This window comes from Papaver somniferum, chromosome 8 (assembly GCF_003573695.1).
Source record: "Papaver somniferum cultivar HN1 chromosome 8, ASM357369v1, whole genome shotgun sequence".
Taxonomy (NCBI): Eukaryota; Viridiplantae; Streptophyta; class Magnoliopsida; order Ranunculales; family Papaveraceae; genus Papaver; species Papaver somniferum.
The window spans coordinates 102,501,025-102,514,966 of NC_039365.1; the positions used below are offsets into that span (position 1 = coordinate 102,501,025).

Genomic DNA, 13,942 nt, shown 5'->3' on the forward strand with positions numbered 1-13,942 from the left:
TTTTCTCTATATATATTTGTATGCTTAATTGCTTAGTGGTTTTCTCTTTGATGTGTGTTATGGTTGAATTGTGATGCGGGTATATATAGTGTATTGAGATGAGCTACTGAAATTCTTTTCACAAATTAAGTTGTTGCCCACTTTTTGTTTTTAGTTGCAGACCGTTTATTAAATATTCAGAATGGACAAGTATTTTCTTGGAGTAGAGTTTGTAAATAGAGAATGAATATCGTTTTGTGTATGTCTTATGAAATATGCCAAGGCAAGGACATTAAGTACCTGTGGATCAAAAAAAATTCAAACATTTGATTTCTAATGCTAGTTTTGCAAGCTCAAGACCTTCTTTTAAAAGCACCACAATACTGCCTAAAACCCTGCAACAAATTCTGATACTCCCAAATTCACAGAACCCGGTTTTATTTTACATAAACATAAATAAGTATATCTAAGCATCTGACCAAGTGATAACCAGGTTGCCCCACTTTGCACGAGGCACACCCAACGCTTTCCAAACTGCCGGGGAGGCATCAACAATATTATTACGGCATGGTGGTTGATAAGCATGCTCCTTGTCACAACCCATGGCCGAGTCACATTCATCAACCACCTTAGCCATCACATTCCGTCCATTACCTTTGATCGTCATTTTGCGTAGACATCGTTTCTGATTGTTAAACCATCCAGTTGATAACGCTACAACTGGTGTATTGTTAGGGTGATATCGATTATCACATGCTGATGGTCCACCACCATCTCCGCCTTCCTGAAAATCATTTAACGTCAAAACAGCTCGTCGGTCCGTGGGTGAACACTTATAAGTTGTGTAAAATTTTCCTGGTTTACAACAATCAGCACCGAAATTTGTCTTGCATTGACCTGGTGGAGGTTTTACCCCTTTGAGCTTTCCACTAGGTTTGCATGTTTGAGCTTCGACTCCAGAAGAAATCAAAATCGGGAGAACTAGTACTAAAACTACATTGAGTGAGAAAAATGAATTCATAATCTCTTTTTCTTTTTCCTTATTATTTGATGTGGCTAAAAGTTTGAAACGTTATGGGGCTATTCATAGATGTGGATGGTCTAGTTAATGGTTGAAATAATTTTTGAATTTGGTTGATGGTTTAATGTAGGTTGGTTGTATGTTAATCTGGATCGGTTGCATATCATTAATTTTATTGAAGGACTTGGAAATAGCTGGCCTCTATAGCATATTAAGACCGCAGCCCCAAGTCAACTAAAGTCTTGTTTGTGGTTTCAGTAGGTTTGAACGATAAATGCATGCATGGAAGAATAAACTGCCAGACAGTAAAATTCAAGTTTCCTTCGGAAGTTAGATGTCTTGCATGGGTGGAGAAGATAGTGTTGCACAAACAACATATTAGAGATCGTTAACCCTATACGTAACATAAGTGATTTCACTTTGTTGAAAATTTCAGCAATACAAACTTTATTTTTTTAACATAACTAGGTAAAGACTTCCCTAGTTTTATTTTATATATTTTAGCATATAATTAAGCATCAGACCAAGTAACATCGAGGTTGCCCCAGTTTTCACGAGGAACACCCAAAGCTTTCCAAACTGCTGGGGAAGCATCGACGATGTTGTGAGGGCATGGTGGTTGATAGTCATGCTCTCCGTCACAGCCCATGGTCGAGTCACATTCATCTACCACCTTAGCCACGACACTGCGTCCATTGCCTTTAATGATTATTTTGTGCAAACATCGGTTTCCGTTGTTGTACCATCCAGTTGATAATGCTACCACCGGAGTGTCATCAGAATGATATTTATTATCACATTCCGATGGCCCTCCTCCATCTCCACCTTTCTCAAAACTATTTTTCGTCAAAACAGCTCGACGGTCGGAGGGAGAACACTTGTATGTTGTGTAAGATTCTCCTGGTTTACAACAATCAGAATTAAAACCTTTCTTGCATTTACCTTTCGGAGGTTTTATGCCTTTGATTTTTCCACTAGGTTTACATGTTCCAGCTTCAACTTCCAAAGAACTTATTATTACTGTAGTCAGGACAAGGACTACTAAAACTATATATGGTGATGAGAATGTTTTCATTCTCGCTCTTTTCTTATATATGGATGTACCAAAGTAGTTGCGTCCTTTCTTAATGTTTGATTTGTATGTAAAAGGTGGAATGGCGAACTATATATATATATATATCAATATGGATTACTTATTGATTTTAACAATGCTTGATCATTGTTCTTGCATGTTTTTTTTAACATGTTCGAAAGGGCTGTAAATCAAGATTCTTTTCTGTTCTTTTATTGGTCGGAAACATACAAATATAGTTTTGTCCGATCCTTCTAAATATTAAATGTTGGGCGGCAATATGGAATTTCTTTATCTCCTAGCTTTAAAATAGTACGTCAAAAGAGATTTGCATGGAATCCGTATCTAATGGTGATGGATTACATCGGATTGTCAAGTGCGCTTCAAAATCATAGAGAACATTTCTCTCAGTTGTCGCCGGAAGTGTTGGGTTTCTGACGATTCCATTTTGAGCACACTTCTAAAAAAGTGTTCACAGTATATCTCAATTTTGTTTCATCTATTGATTTAATTTTTGTCTGTATATAGCAAGGGATGAAATTGTTAGTACGTATGGTAGCGAAATTATTAACTGTCTTACTCTCTTAGCCCTAGGTCATAGAAATTATTAAGCAAATTATTTCCGTAAGCGCAATTCCTATGGTAATGAAATACTATTTTTTAATTAGAAAGTGGTGATATCCAGGTCCAGATGAATATCCACCTTGTTTCTTTAAAAATGATTTGGACACTATAAAGAAAGATCTTATTAATTTTACACAAGATTTTTCAAGAAAAAAATATATTCTAAAATCTATTAAAAACCCCTTCATAATTCTTGTTCCCAAAGTTCAACATTATTCATCGCCGAGTGATTTTAGACCAATTAGCTAGTCTAAGCAATAACTGAAAAGGACAGGAAACTAGTACACCACAAAAAATTTCGTTTGGAAACCTATACGGGAAATCCTTGTACATTTTATACTTTCGGTTGCGAAACTGTATACAAGATTGTTTTAACAAAATAAACGTAGTATGTACCCTAACTGTACACGAATCGCATTCCGTTAAGTCAAGTAATCTATATTCAACATACGAATTCAACAAAAACGATTCTTGTAGGTTGTTTACAGTTGAGTTAATACTAGCTAGGTTTAACGACGTACAAACTGTGATATTTCAATTATAAAAATAAAATAATATAATGCGGAAATGAAATAACTTAGACACCGGAAATTTTGTTAACGAGGAAAACTTCAATGTGCAGAAAAATTCTGAGACCTAGTCCCGTTTTGAACACACACTTATTAAGTTGTTACACCACTATCATATTTCAGACTAAATGTAATACAGATAAAGTATACCCACAAAATTGCTGCTTCAGTAGTATTTAATCACATGTAAATCTCCTAGCAGAATTCCAGTTCCTCTTGAAGTTGATTTTGTAAATCTTATAGAAGAACACCGGGTTCTCTTTAAAAGATGCTTCATAGTCCTTCGTGAAGACTAGCGTTACCCTGCCTCTAGACACCTATTGATTCCCTTTAGATATATTTTAATTAAGGCTTGGAAATCTGTTTGTAATAGACGGTATCTAGTAAACCTCAAAGATCCGGAACACTTATACTCTTATCAAAGAGAACCGTAAATCACTACCACCTCACAAGAACAATCTAAAAAAATCAAAACATAAGTGTTTTAGATATATATCTTGTGGAATAACAAAATTTGAGGTGAAGAGTACTTTGTGATTTCTATATATCTTATTCCTGGTCTGTATTCCGGGAACTATCAAAATATATAAGAACAAGATCCAGATAACAAAGATATATCAGGTAAAAGATAGTCTGCCCGGGCTTCAAGAATCCCATAGTGAATTCTTTCAAAGTCGTAAACTAATACAGTTTCACCATAGGGAACCTAGGATTTTAGACGATGATTCCATCAGCAACTAGGACATAGTAGTGTTGGGATTGAGATTCTAATATGTAGGAAGTCCTCTATTTTTATTGGTGAACAAGGCTTGTAGTTTCCGAATTATTGATCAAGAACAATACAAATACAAATCACTAAGTACTCTTCATCTCAGAACTTTGTGATTCCACAAGATAGATATTTAAATCACTTCTGATTTGATCTTTTTAGATTGTTTTTGTAGAGTGGTAGTGATCTAGGATTCTCTTTAATAAGAGTGTAAGTGTTCCAGATCTTTAAGGTTTCCCGGACTTGATCTATTGCAAAAAAAATTCTAGACCTGATTAAAATACATCTAAAAAGGGAATCAAATAGACTTTCTGTTAGAGGAAGAATAAGCATAAAAGTCTTCACATAGGTTGAAGCAGCTCTTAGGCCTATAAACATAGGGTAATTGTGTTTCTTAGGGTCTTGCAAGACCCAAGAGATGTAAAGGAGCACAAATGAGGCTGAATTCTTCGTAGGATTGATTCGGTCTCAACTATAGTCCAGTCTGAAGTATGATAGTAGGATCGTGTCTGTAGCGGCTTAATGTAGTATGGCGTTCAAGTTTTGGACTAGATCCCGGGATTTTATGTTTTGCAGTTTTCCTCATTAATAAAATTTTGGTATGTGTGGGTGGTTTTACATTTCCGTATTAAATTTTGTATCCTTTTAATTGTTAAAAAGTATTACATAGGTTGTCAATCCTATCGATCAAAAAAATGGTGGTGTACTTGGTACCCTCTTTTTTTTCATTAAAGGTTTTTGGCTCGGAATAAGTACTAGTTACAATTGATGCAAAATAGATGGATACAATGTTTTACAAAAACATAAAAATATGACATGGAAAAAGCTTAGGCTTTGAATGCCTCTTTGTGATCTAGTTACAATAATCTTAGAAGGTAAAGATCCATACAAAGAAGAAGATTCTTCAATGACACATAAGGATGTAGAAGAACAATTAAAAGAGAAGAACATTTTGATTCATCAAAAACTACATGCATGGACAAATTAGTTTTCTTAGAAACAGGATTGTAAAACATATATATTTTATAACCACTATATCCAATAATAACACATCTCACATATTTAGGAGAGATTTCATCAACTCTAGAATGACTCAAAAAGGTATAACAAACAAAACCAAAATCTTTTAAAAAATAGTAATCTGGAGAAGTGTGAAATAAAACTTCAAATGAAGGCTTAAAAGTTAAAACTTTTGTTGGAGTTATATTAGTAGAAAAGTGGTTATGAGAATGGCATCATAGAAAAACTCCTAAGGACATAAGTCTCTAAACATAAGATTGTTACCCATCTTAGTGATGTGTCAACACTTTCTTTCGGAAACACCATTCTGTTCAGGTGTTTTGGGACAAGAAACTCGAACAAATATACATTTGGATTCATGAAAAGTTTGAATGGACCGTGAATCTATTCAGAAGCACCATCAGTTTAAAAGGAGATGATTTTTTGTTGAAAATAAATTCTCGTTTAAACTCTTGAAATGATGTTGGTTGGCATCATCTACACAAATAATATTGTATATGTAACCTAATAATTAAAGAACCATCAAGGGCTAGACCCCACGCATTCTATAATCAAAGATAATGGTTGTAAAGAGTGTGATCGTAAATGAAAAGAGGATAATCTCATACTTTTAGCAACCTGACATGGATCACATAATGAAGTAGATGGTAAAGAGACAATACTTCTAGTGTTATGTAGTAACTGAACAATATTGTTAGGTGCATGACATAATCTATCATACCAAGTGACAGGATAAGCACTCAAAGAGATGATAAAGAAACATGAGTACCACGAAGAGTAAGTAAATGATAGATTGGATAAAGAAATTTATCACCCCGAGCCAATAGAATATCAATATATAAATATCTAATTTCATATCCATAGGGATCAAATATAAAGTAACACTTGGCCCTAGTAAATCTACCAATAGATAGTAGGTTGTGTTTAATTTCTGGAACAAGCAACATAACATTCATTCTAAACCTAAAATTAGCCGTAGGTGTTGACAGAACAGTAAAGGAGGTAGATAAAGACTTAACGTTTCCAACAACCACCTTGTTTGTATCAGCATAAGAATAAGTATCCTGCAACAAGGCCTGATTTCCAATAAGGGGTGAGCATGATCCGTATTTGACCGATTTTTTCCTTAGTCCTTATACGCATTCAATCCAATATATGATGGATTTCAAGTTTAATATATGCATCAAATCAAGCATCCAAAGGATGGACGGATTAGATGCGGATGATCCAGTGGATTTTATTTCATAAGTACTACAATTTGTGAACCATAATAATAACACAACAACCCCTTATTACAAAGAGAAAAATGCGGTTATTACATGTTTTCTCTCTGCCTTTCAAGTTCAAAATCTAAACATTTGAATAAAGTAAATGTTGAAGAGATAAGATGAATATATACTGGATCATACGTAAATAATATTCAACCTCATAGTTTACAAAAATTTCGTATACTTAATGTAACGGGTGTGGGTGTCCATTGGATTCTCAAGAAAACATCTACACCCGGTCCATAATCCATTGGATCCCAAAATTACATATGCATCATGTTTATTAATTTGCGGGTCGGAGGCCTACCAACAAAAAAAGTGCAAACTGGATCGGATCCGCTTATTTGATCATGTTCATCCATGTCTCAAGTCATATGTATTGTGGCACCTGATTCAGAGAACCGATGTGCACCAGAATAAGAAGGGTCGTCGCAACCAATAACCTCACCCACTTCCAGCAAAGACATGCTCAATAGAAGAAACATTTGTATTTGGAGAGGGATTCTTATTACCAATGCATATCTTTAGTAACATCGACTTGAAAAGTGACAAGATATCTATCAACGTGAGAGTAATCAATATTAGATCTTCTAGCATCATAATTTCCTGAATTTACGTAACCACCACCTGAAGTAGATCCAGATCCTGAGCCGCAGCCATGATGAACGTAGTCTTCAAACAACTAACCACAAAGCGACCAAGTTTTAACCAATAGATCCATGGGAATTAGATTCATCTACTCCATCAGTAATTATCTCTTTTGTTGGTTCTTGGATTTTACCATCGACATAGTCAAAGGATAAGTTGAAATCAAAGGTATTGAATTTGACTATTGAGGAAAGGATATTGAGTTGATCTGAATGTGTAATTGATGAATTTTTTTTATCCAATCCAATCACCAATCTAATACCATGAAATATGGTATAGAGTGGTGAAATTTTTTTGACAATGAGAAAGATTCAGAAAATGAAACTTACAAATACTATTAAGACAGTATTTATACAGAGAGAATAAACAACTAATAACATGACACCTGTTCTAAGACAGACAAAGACTTATTGGATTAGGATTTTCATGGATATTAAACAATCCTAAAAACTCTTACGGCATGTTTGGTTCAAGTAATTGAATTCTTGGTAATCCAATTCCGGGGGAATGTGGCCAATTCCTTGAACCAGACAACACAAATCAACTCTATGTAATTGAGAATTTTGATTCCTAGGAATCCAATTCCCTCCAAAATGATAGATTTCCATTGCATTGGTTTAATAGCGCAATGGAATTGGATTAATAATAAACGTAATTGAATTACCTCAACCAAACGATTATTTTTTGGATTTGAATTCAATTCCAAGAATTGGATTACCCCATAATTGAATTCCTAGGAATCCAATTCTTCCAACCAAATGGGGTGTTAGGTCTTCAATTAAATATCCATGGTATATATTCAAATTGGATTTTTTTAGATTCCACAAATATCCTACGTATTCAATTAATTTAAAATTTCTTAGGTAGTTGAGGGGAAAGATATATAAGATTCTTGTGGATATTTGTAGTAAAAATGTGTATCGTTAGAGCATTGCACGGTCGAACTCACAAGTGCTTCTATCTCAAGATTTGTCAAAAACTATATCTTGATTTCTAGTCTACATTTATTCAGTCTCGGATTAGAATAGAATTGTGTATTTGAGATTCGGATATCACTGCGTTCTACCGTTTGAAGGCGAAGAGCAACATGAGCTTTGGAGAACCTCAATATCAAAACGTAAGTGAAGACTAAACCACCCGTATCTTAAGTTTTCACCTTTCTATCTTTGACACATTTTCGCATGACTAAATTAGACAGTATATGCATAACAAAAATTTCGAGTCAGGTTTATCTTGAATATCATTCTCGAAATATGACTAAGCTTAAGAACATTTGTTCATACTTGATGAATTTGGTTTAGAATAATTTATTGTTTATAACCTAATCATGATTCAAGATTTAATGATTTGAAAATAGCCTGGAACAGTGATATGTGTCAGTGATGTTATTCAGGAATTTTCATATTGATTATTAGAGAGATACAGAACTACTAAAAATCTGGATACTAGACAATATGCATACCAGTTCACATAATGGGAGAATTTTTATAAGTCCAGAGCTGCAGATACATGTACCTAATACACGTACCGGCGTAGCTATAGTTAGGTAACGACTTTTTGGTATGCATGCACGGTTTCCATACCATAAAAAGTTTGTTGATTGTGAACCAGGAAAGGTGCACATACCTAGTATGCAAACCGGAAAAAAATATGTTGGTTTCAAAACCGGAAAGGTACGCATACCATAAAACATCTATGAGTTCTTGAACTTGTTTTTGTCTTAAGGGTATCCATACCCGGTATACGTACTATGACAAGAGTATTCACGAACAGGTACAATACACGTACTTACCCTGTGGAATATTTTCAGATGTATCAGAATTGTTTCTATGAGATAATCGGCATTTGAACAACTTTCTAAAATTATCTAGACATTTTTTTATCATATGTGTGATTCAAGAAAAGTCTTAAAGTGTTATATGAAAATGATTAAGCTTATTGTTCAATTGTCTAGTTTCGGCTAACCTATATGAACATGTCATTGTACACGGTTCAGTTACATGAAAATGAGTGTAACACCCCGTGTTTTTAGCATGGCGCATGGTCAAAGATGCGCCATGGTATGAGATGAAGCTTCATCTCAAGATTCTTTCCATGTTAAGAGGAACATTGGCCTAGAGCCAATCTCGCACCAAAGGTGTTTCAGGCCAGTTGGGTAGCTGGCCTAGGAAAAAGTAGCGCCACAACGACGCATTAAGCAGGTCACTGGCCTATGGCCAATATCGCAACAGTCCAAAGCAGTCTGGCCTTGTTAATGTACATCCATCACGGCTGGGCATTGGACTGACCTATGTCACTACACCAAATTTAACGTTTAGCAACAGCTTATTCCTGTTGCTGACCGGCGTTGCAACAGATTTCTTCCGTTGCAAAACACCCTGTCGCAGATTTTCGCAACAACTTTAGCTCTGTTGCTAAATTCGGTCAGCAACGACAGTCGCAACAGAAACAAGCTTTAACAACAATAACAAGTTGTTGCTATTATGTTGCTAATTTTAGAGCTATTCCGGGATATTTTTTATTTGGACCGCATATAGTTGTTCTGGTTCATATTTAGCAACATATATTCTCTGTTGCAATTCTTGCAACCGAAAAAAGATATAGTCAAGTCTTCGTTGACCCAGTCAAAATTGATTTGCCCCAATATTTATCTGCAATTACCCAGCTCCCCTTCAACTATCCTGGTTCACTTAATTCTTGTGATTCAATCTAATAACTCTGATATCCAACATGCAATCAAGATAAAGTTGAACTACATAATTCTCATGATTGACATACAAAAGTTCTATGTTGAGATTTGTCAATGAATTGAAGAAAAAAAATGATTCATTAATGGATGGTTGACTAAAAAGTATCACAGTAGAAAATAGAAATGTTTACAAGTTTCACAACTTACTTACTGAGATGATAAAGACGACAAAATTAGACATACAATGTTCTACGTGGTAGCAGTAAATAGATACAATGTTAACATAATCTGTAACTAGGAAATTGTATACCTAATTGCAGCTACAATTCTGAGCCGAAGCACTTTAACACCGACTATTTCCTGCAAAAACCGACAACTCATAAGAAACTCTTCAAAGATCTGAAAAATATAACCAGAACAAAAAAGAAGCAACTTCATAGTATATGCAGAAAAACACCAACTAGGTATAGACCTTGCGGATCCAGCTTAACTGAACACATTTGATGTGGGCTGCTGAATGACCCCCCTTCGTACTATCTATAGAAGAAAAAAAAGAAAAGAACAAAAACCCACTCAAAATCAATCTCACTTACTTAAGCTACTAAGGTTTTATGCAAAGGATTAGCAATAATAAATATTAAGACTCATGAGACAGAAGAATTATGACCCCAAGACCCACATACAACATAAGAATAATATGTAAAGATGTTCAAGTATAAACGATCGTCTAAGGGCCAAAGTTTTTATTAACTTCACAATTCTCTTGAGATCTTGCACCTTCAGTTCAAGTTGCAGATCCCATTAAAACAAGCTTACAGACTCAGTACCAACCCTGCAACTTGATCTGTTACGGCGTCAAAAGATCTCTTATTCTACCCAAATGTATTCGTAAATTCTAATGCGTCCAACCAAACAATAATGCGTTTAAAATAATGAATGAGATGAAGTTTAAACTCTACCTGGTCACTGAAACCCGCATTGAAAGACATGACTTCACCCTATTGGCTTCCACCAGTTTCCACTGATGTTACATGGAATCCTTCTCCCCATTTCTTGAGTATTATGTTCCTGTTAAAGTTAGATCATAAAGAATTCAGCAACTGAAGTTCAAGACCCCACACAAGTAAAAGAACTCTACAAATATGTGAACTACGCTGTATTAGGGAAATCACGAAAGTGAGTGGCTATAAGGAAAAAATTTTCAGAAAAGTTTGAACTTGAATGGAAAGAAAGAAAAGTTTGAGCTTGAATGTAGGCCAATGCTCTGCAGTTCTATCATGAGTTTTTCGTTCAGACACATGACTTGATGTTAGCAGTCAAAAGAAGAAATTGCTAAGCAGAACTATTTGAGAAGGACGGTGACCCACCTAAATGATTCTCGTCAAAGCCAGCTACAATCCAAGTATCTGAATTTATCAGTTCACAGCTGGAATCAAGATCAGACTCCAACATATCCCCATCTTTACATTCACAAAAAGAAGAAAACAATCAAATCTCACAGATCAAATTAACTTCAAATAAAACCAAAATCAATTCATAAATAAAAAACAATAAACCTTGATGATTAGCAAAGATCTTGAATGTCTTAGATAGTCTCATAACCAAATCCTTTTTCAGTCTGTTTATTTTTAAGAAGATTCAAAGTTTGCCGGGATTTTTCAAATTAAACTGTCCAAGTTTGTAGCGACAGATACCTATTCCAAGCCTTACAGCTGCAGGACCATTGGGATACACTTGCAATGCCCTCTTAAACAAGTAGAAAATAGGAAGAAGTTCAGTTTCTCATTATGATAAAATAAAAAAAGGGTAAACACATGTTAATGTCAACATCCACACGATGCGTAGAAAAAATATACCTTATATAAGTCCAAAGACTCTGTGTAACGGTTAAGGCTGAACTGAACACATGCCTGCACACATAAAATTTTATCAAACAAATAAGTTTGAAGAAAAGAGACCGGAAAATCTTATGCTGGATATTAAATATTGCAAGGTTGTAAGCTCCATCTTAAGATGCATCGGAAGAGCAATAGGTTGTCAATTCGACATACCTGACCAAGCAGGACAGGCAAATTCTTAGGATTTCCTTCCAGCACAATCTTAAACGTTGAAGATGTTTGTTCTGTTTCACCCTTGGCCAGTAAAAGCTGTCCTGTACACAAGAAGTTAGGATCTATCTTTTAAATTCCCAATCATGTCATTAACAACATAACCATGTGAAAAAGCGGGGGTCTAACACCACCATCCAATATTTCTCTTAGCAATCTGTATGGAAAAACTCGAATATACTTTTAAGAGAATCAACAAGACTCAATCAATTAAAAGGATATCAACGAACTCTTGATTTGATTTACTCAATCAAGAACTAAGAGTTATAATCAAATATAAGGAATAACTTGGATGGTACCAAAGACCAATATCCAAGGATCAATCAATATCAATCAACAACCAAAGGTCGGATTTCCAATTGATTGATTCAAACGGACAACCTGTATTATTTCAATTATATAAAAAAATATAATGCGGAAATAGAAATAACACAGACACCAGAAATTTTGTTAACGAGGAAACCGCAAATGTAGAAAAACCCCGGGACCTAGTCCAGATTGAACATACACTGTATTAAGCCGTTACAGACACTAGCCTACTCCAAGTTAACTTCGGACTGGACTGTAGTTGAACCCCAATCAGTCTCCCTCTGATCCAAGGTACAGTTAAACTCCCTACGCCTCTGATCCCAACAGGATACTATGCACTTGATTCCCTTAGCTGATCTCACCCACAACTAAGAGTTGCTACGACCCAAAATCGCAGGATTTGACAATAAACAAATCTGTCTCCCACAGGCAAGTCTATCAAAGGATCAATCTGTCTCCCACAGAAAAACCCTAAAGTTTTTGTTCCGTCTTTTGATAATAATCAAGGTGAACAGGAACCAATTGATAATCCGGTCTTATATTCCCGAAGAATGGCCTAGATGAATCAATCACCTCACAACAATCTTAATCGTATGGTAGCAAAACAAGATGTTGCGGAATCACAAAAAATGAGACGAAGATGTTTGTGACTACTTTTTATATCTTGCCTATCAGAGATATTAATCTCAAGCCAATCAATCTGATTGTACTCGTAAGATAGAAGATGCAATATCAGATCACACAACTATGATAAAAGTAGTATCGGTCTGGCTTCACAATCCTAATGAAGTCTTTAAGTCGTTAACCTGGTTTTTGAAGAAGAAAACCAAAGGTTACAGGAGACACGACTCTAGCACGCAAACTAGTATCACACGTGAGGTGTGGGGATTAGTTTCGGAGAGTTGCTAGATGTCCCCTTTTATAGTCTTTCGAATCAGGGTTTCGCCTTGGTCACAAAGAAAACAATATCCACCGTCAGATGAAAACCTGATTTAGATTCAAGCTAATATTTCTCAACCTTTAGATCAAAAACTTAGCTTTTATACACAAATGAAATGCACGCTTCTAGGTTTGTTAACTTGACATAAACGTGTACATTGTTGGTTCAATAATAGTTATCCATATGAGGATTTCATACCAACCATATTCTTCTTCACCATAACTAGTTCAAATGACTCAAATGGACTAGTTAGAGAGTTGTTCAATTGCAAGGAAATCTTATGTACTACACAAGACACAATTGAAGCAAAGATGATTTGATTCACTCGAATCAGTTCATGAACTTTATAGCCACGGTTTGCAAATTGCATCCTTAGTATTTATAAGTTTAAGTTCAGAAATCATCTTCAGATATATAACCTTCTTAAGTTCGCACACTAGGTTCGCGGACTTAAGCAACCAGGCAGAGTTTACAAACTCCATCAGAAAATCTCGGCAAAGACTTTCCGCCGGTTCGCGGACTGGTACTCACGTAACAAGTTTGTCAACTCCAGCAAAATTTCTCGGGATGGGAAGTTCGGCAGTTCGCGGACTGAGTTCGCGGACTTGGAAACAAGCCATTCTTCCGGTTTGTCTTGATCAACAAAGTTCGCAAACTTTGGTTCAAGGGATAAGACTTATGCACATATGTGTTTCCACAACAATACTTATGTCCATCATTGGTTATGTAATCTAAAATCTCACTCCAACCATTGAAACATTCTTAGAGGACGTTATAAAGTTGTTACACAATTTCTCGTCAAAGAAATTTTCAAAGTGATTGAAACATATCATGACTTTTGTCACTAGGTAAAGATAAACATGATCGAAGCGAAACGCTTACCAACACATATTTCGAGATATAGATAGGCGAGGTATACTCGGCTC

At 35.3% G+C, this 13,942-nt stretch overlaps 1 protein-coding gene and 1 long non-coding RNA gene across 2 annotated transcripts; both read right to left on the reverse strand.

Annotated features, from left to right (window-relative positions):
• Nucleotides 1–351: 351 nt before the first annotated feature.
• LOC113301411 (putative ripening-related protein 1) lies at nucleotides 352–2,075 on the reverse strand. The gene is made up of 2 exons (XM_026550192.1): nucleotides 1,518–2,075; nucleotides 352–922 (listed from the first exon to the last, which is right to left on the reverse strand). Exons 1-2 carry the CDS (start codon nucleotides 2,073–2,075, stop codon nucleotides 446–448), a joined length of 1,035 nt encoding a protein of 344 aa, XP_026405977.1. The 3' UTR covers nucleotides 352–445.
• Nucleotides 2,076–11,373: 9,298 nt separating this feature from the next.
• LOC113304470 lies at nucleotides 11,374–11,723 on the reverse strand. Its single transcript, XR_003338211.1, has 3 exons — nucleotides 11,711–11,723; nucleotides 11,516–11,569; nucleotides 11,374–11,405 (listed from the first exon to the last, which is right to left on the reverse strand). It is a non-coding gene; the product is annotated as an uncharacterized LOC113304470 (long non-coding RNA).
• Nucleotides 11,724–13,942: the final 2,219 nt, after the last annotated feature.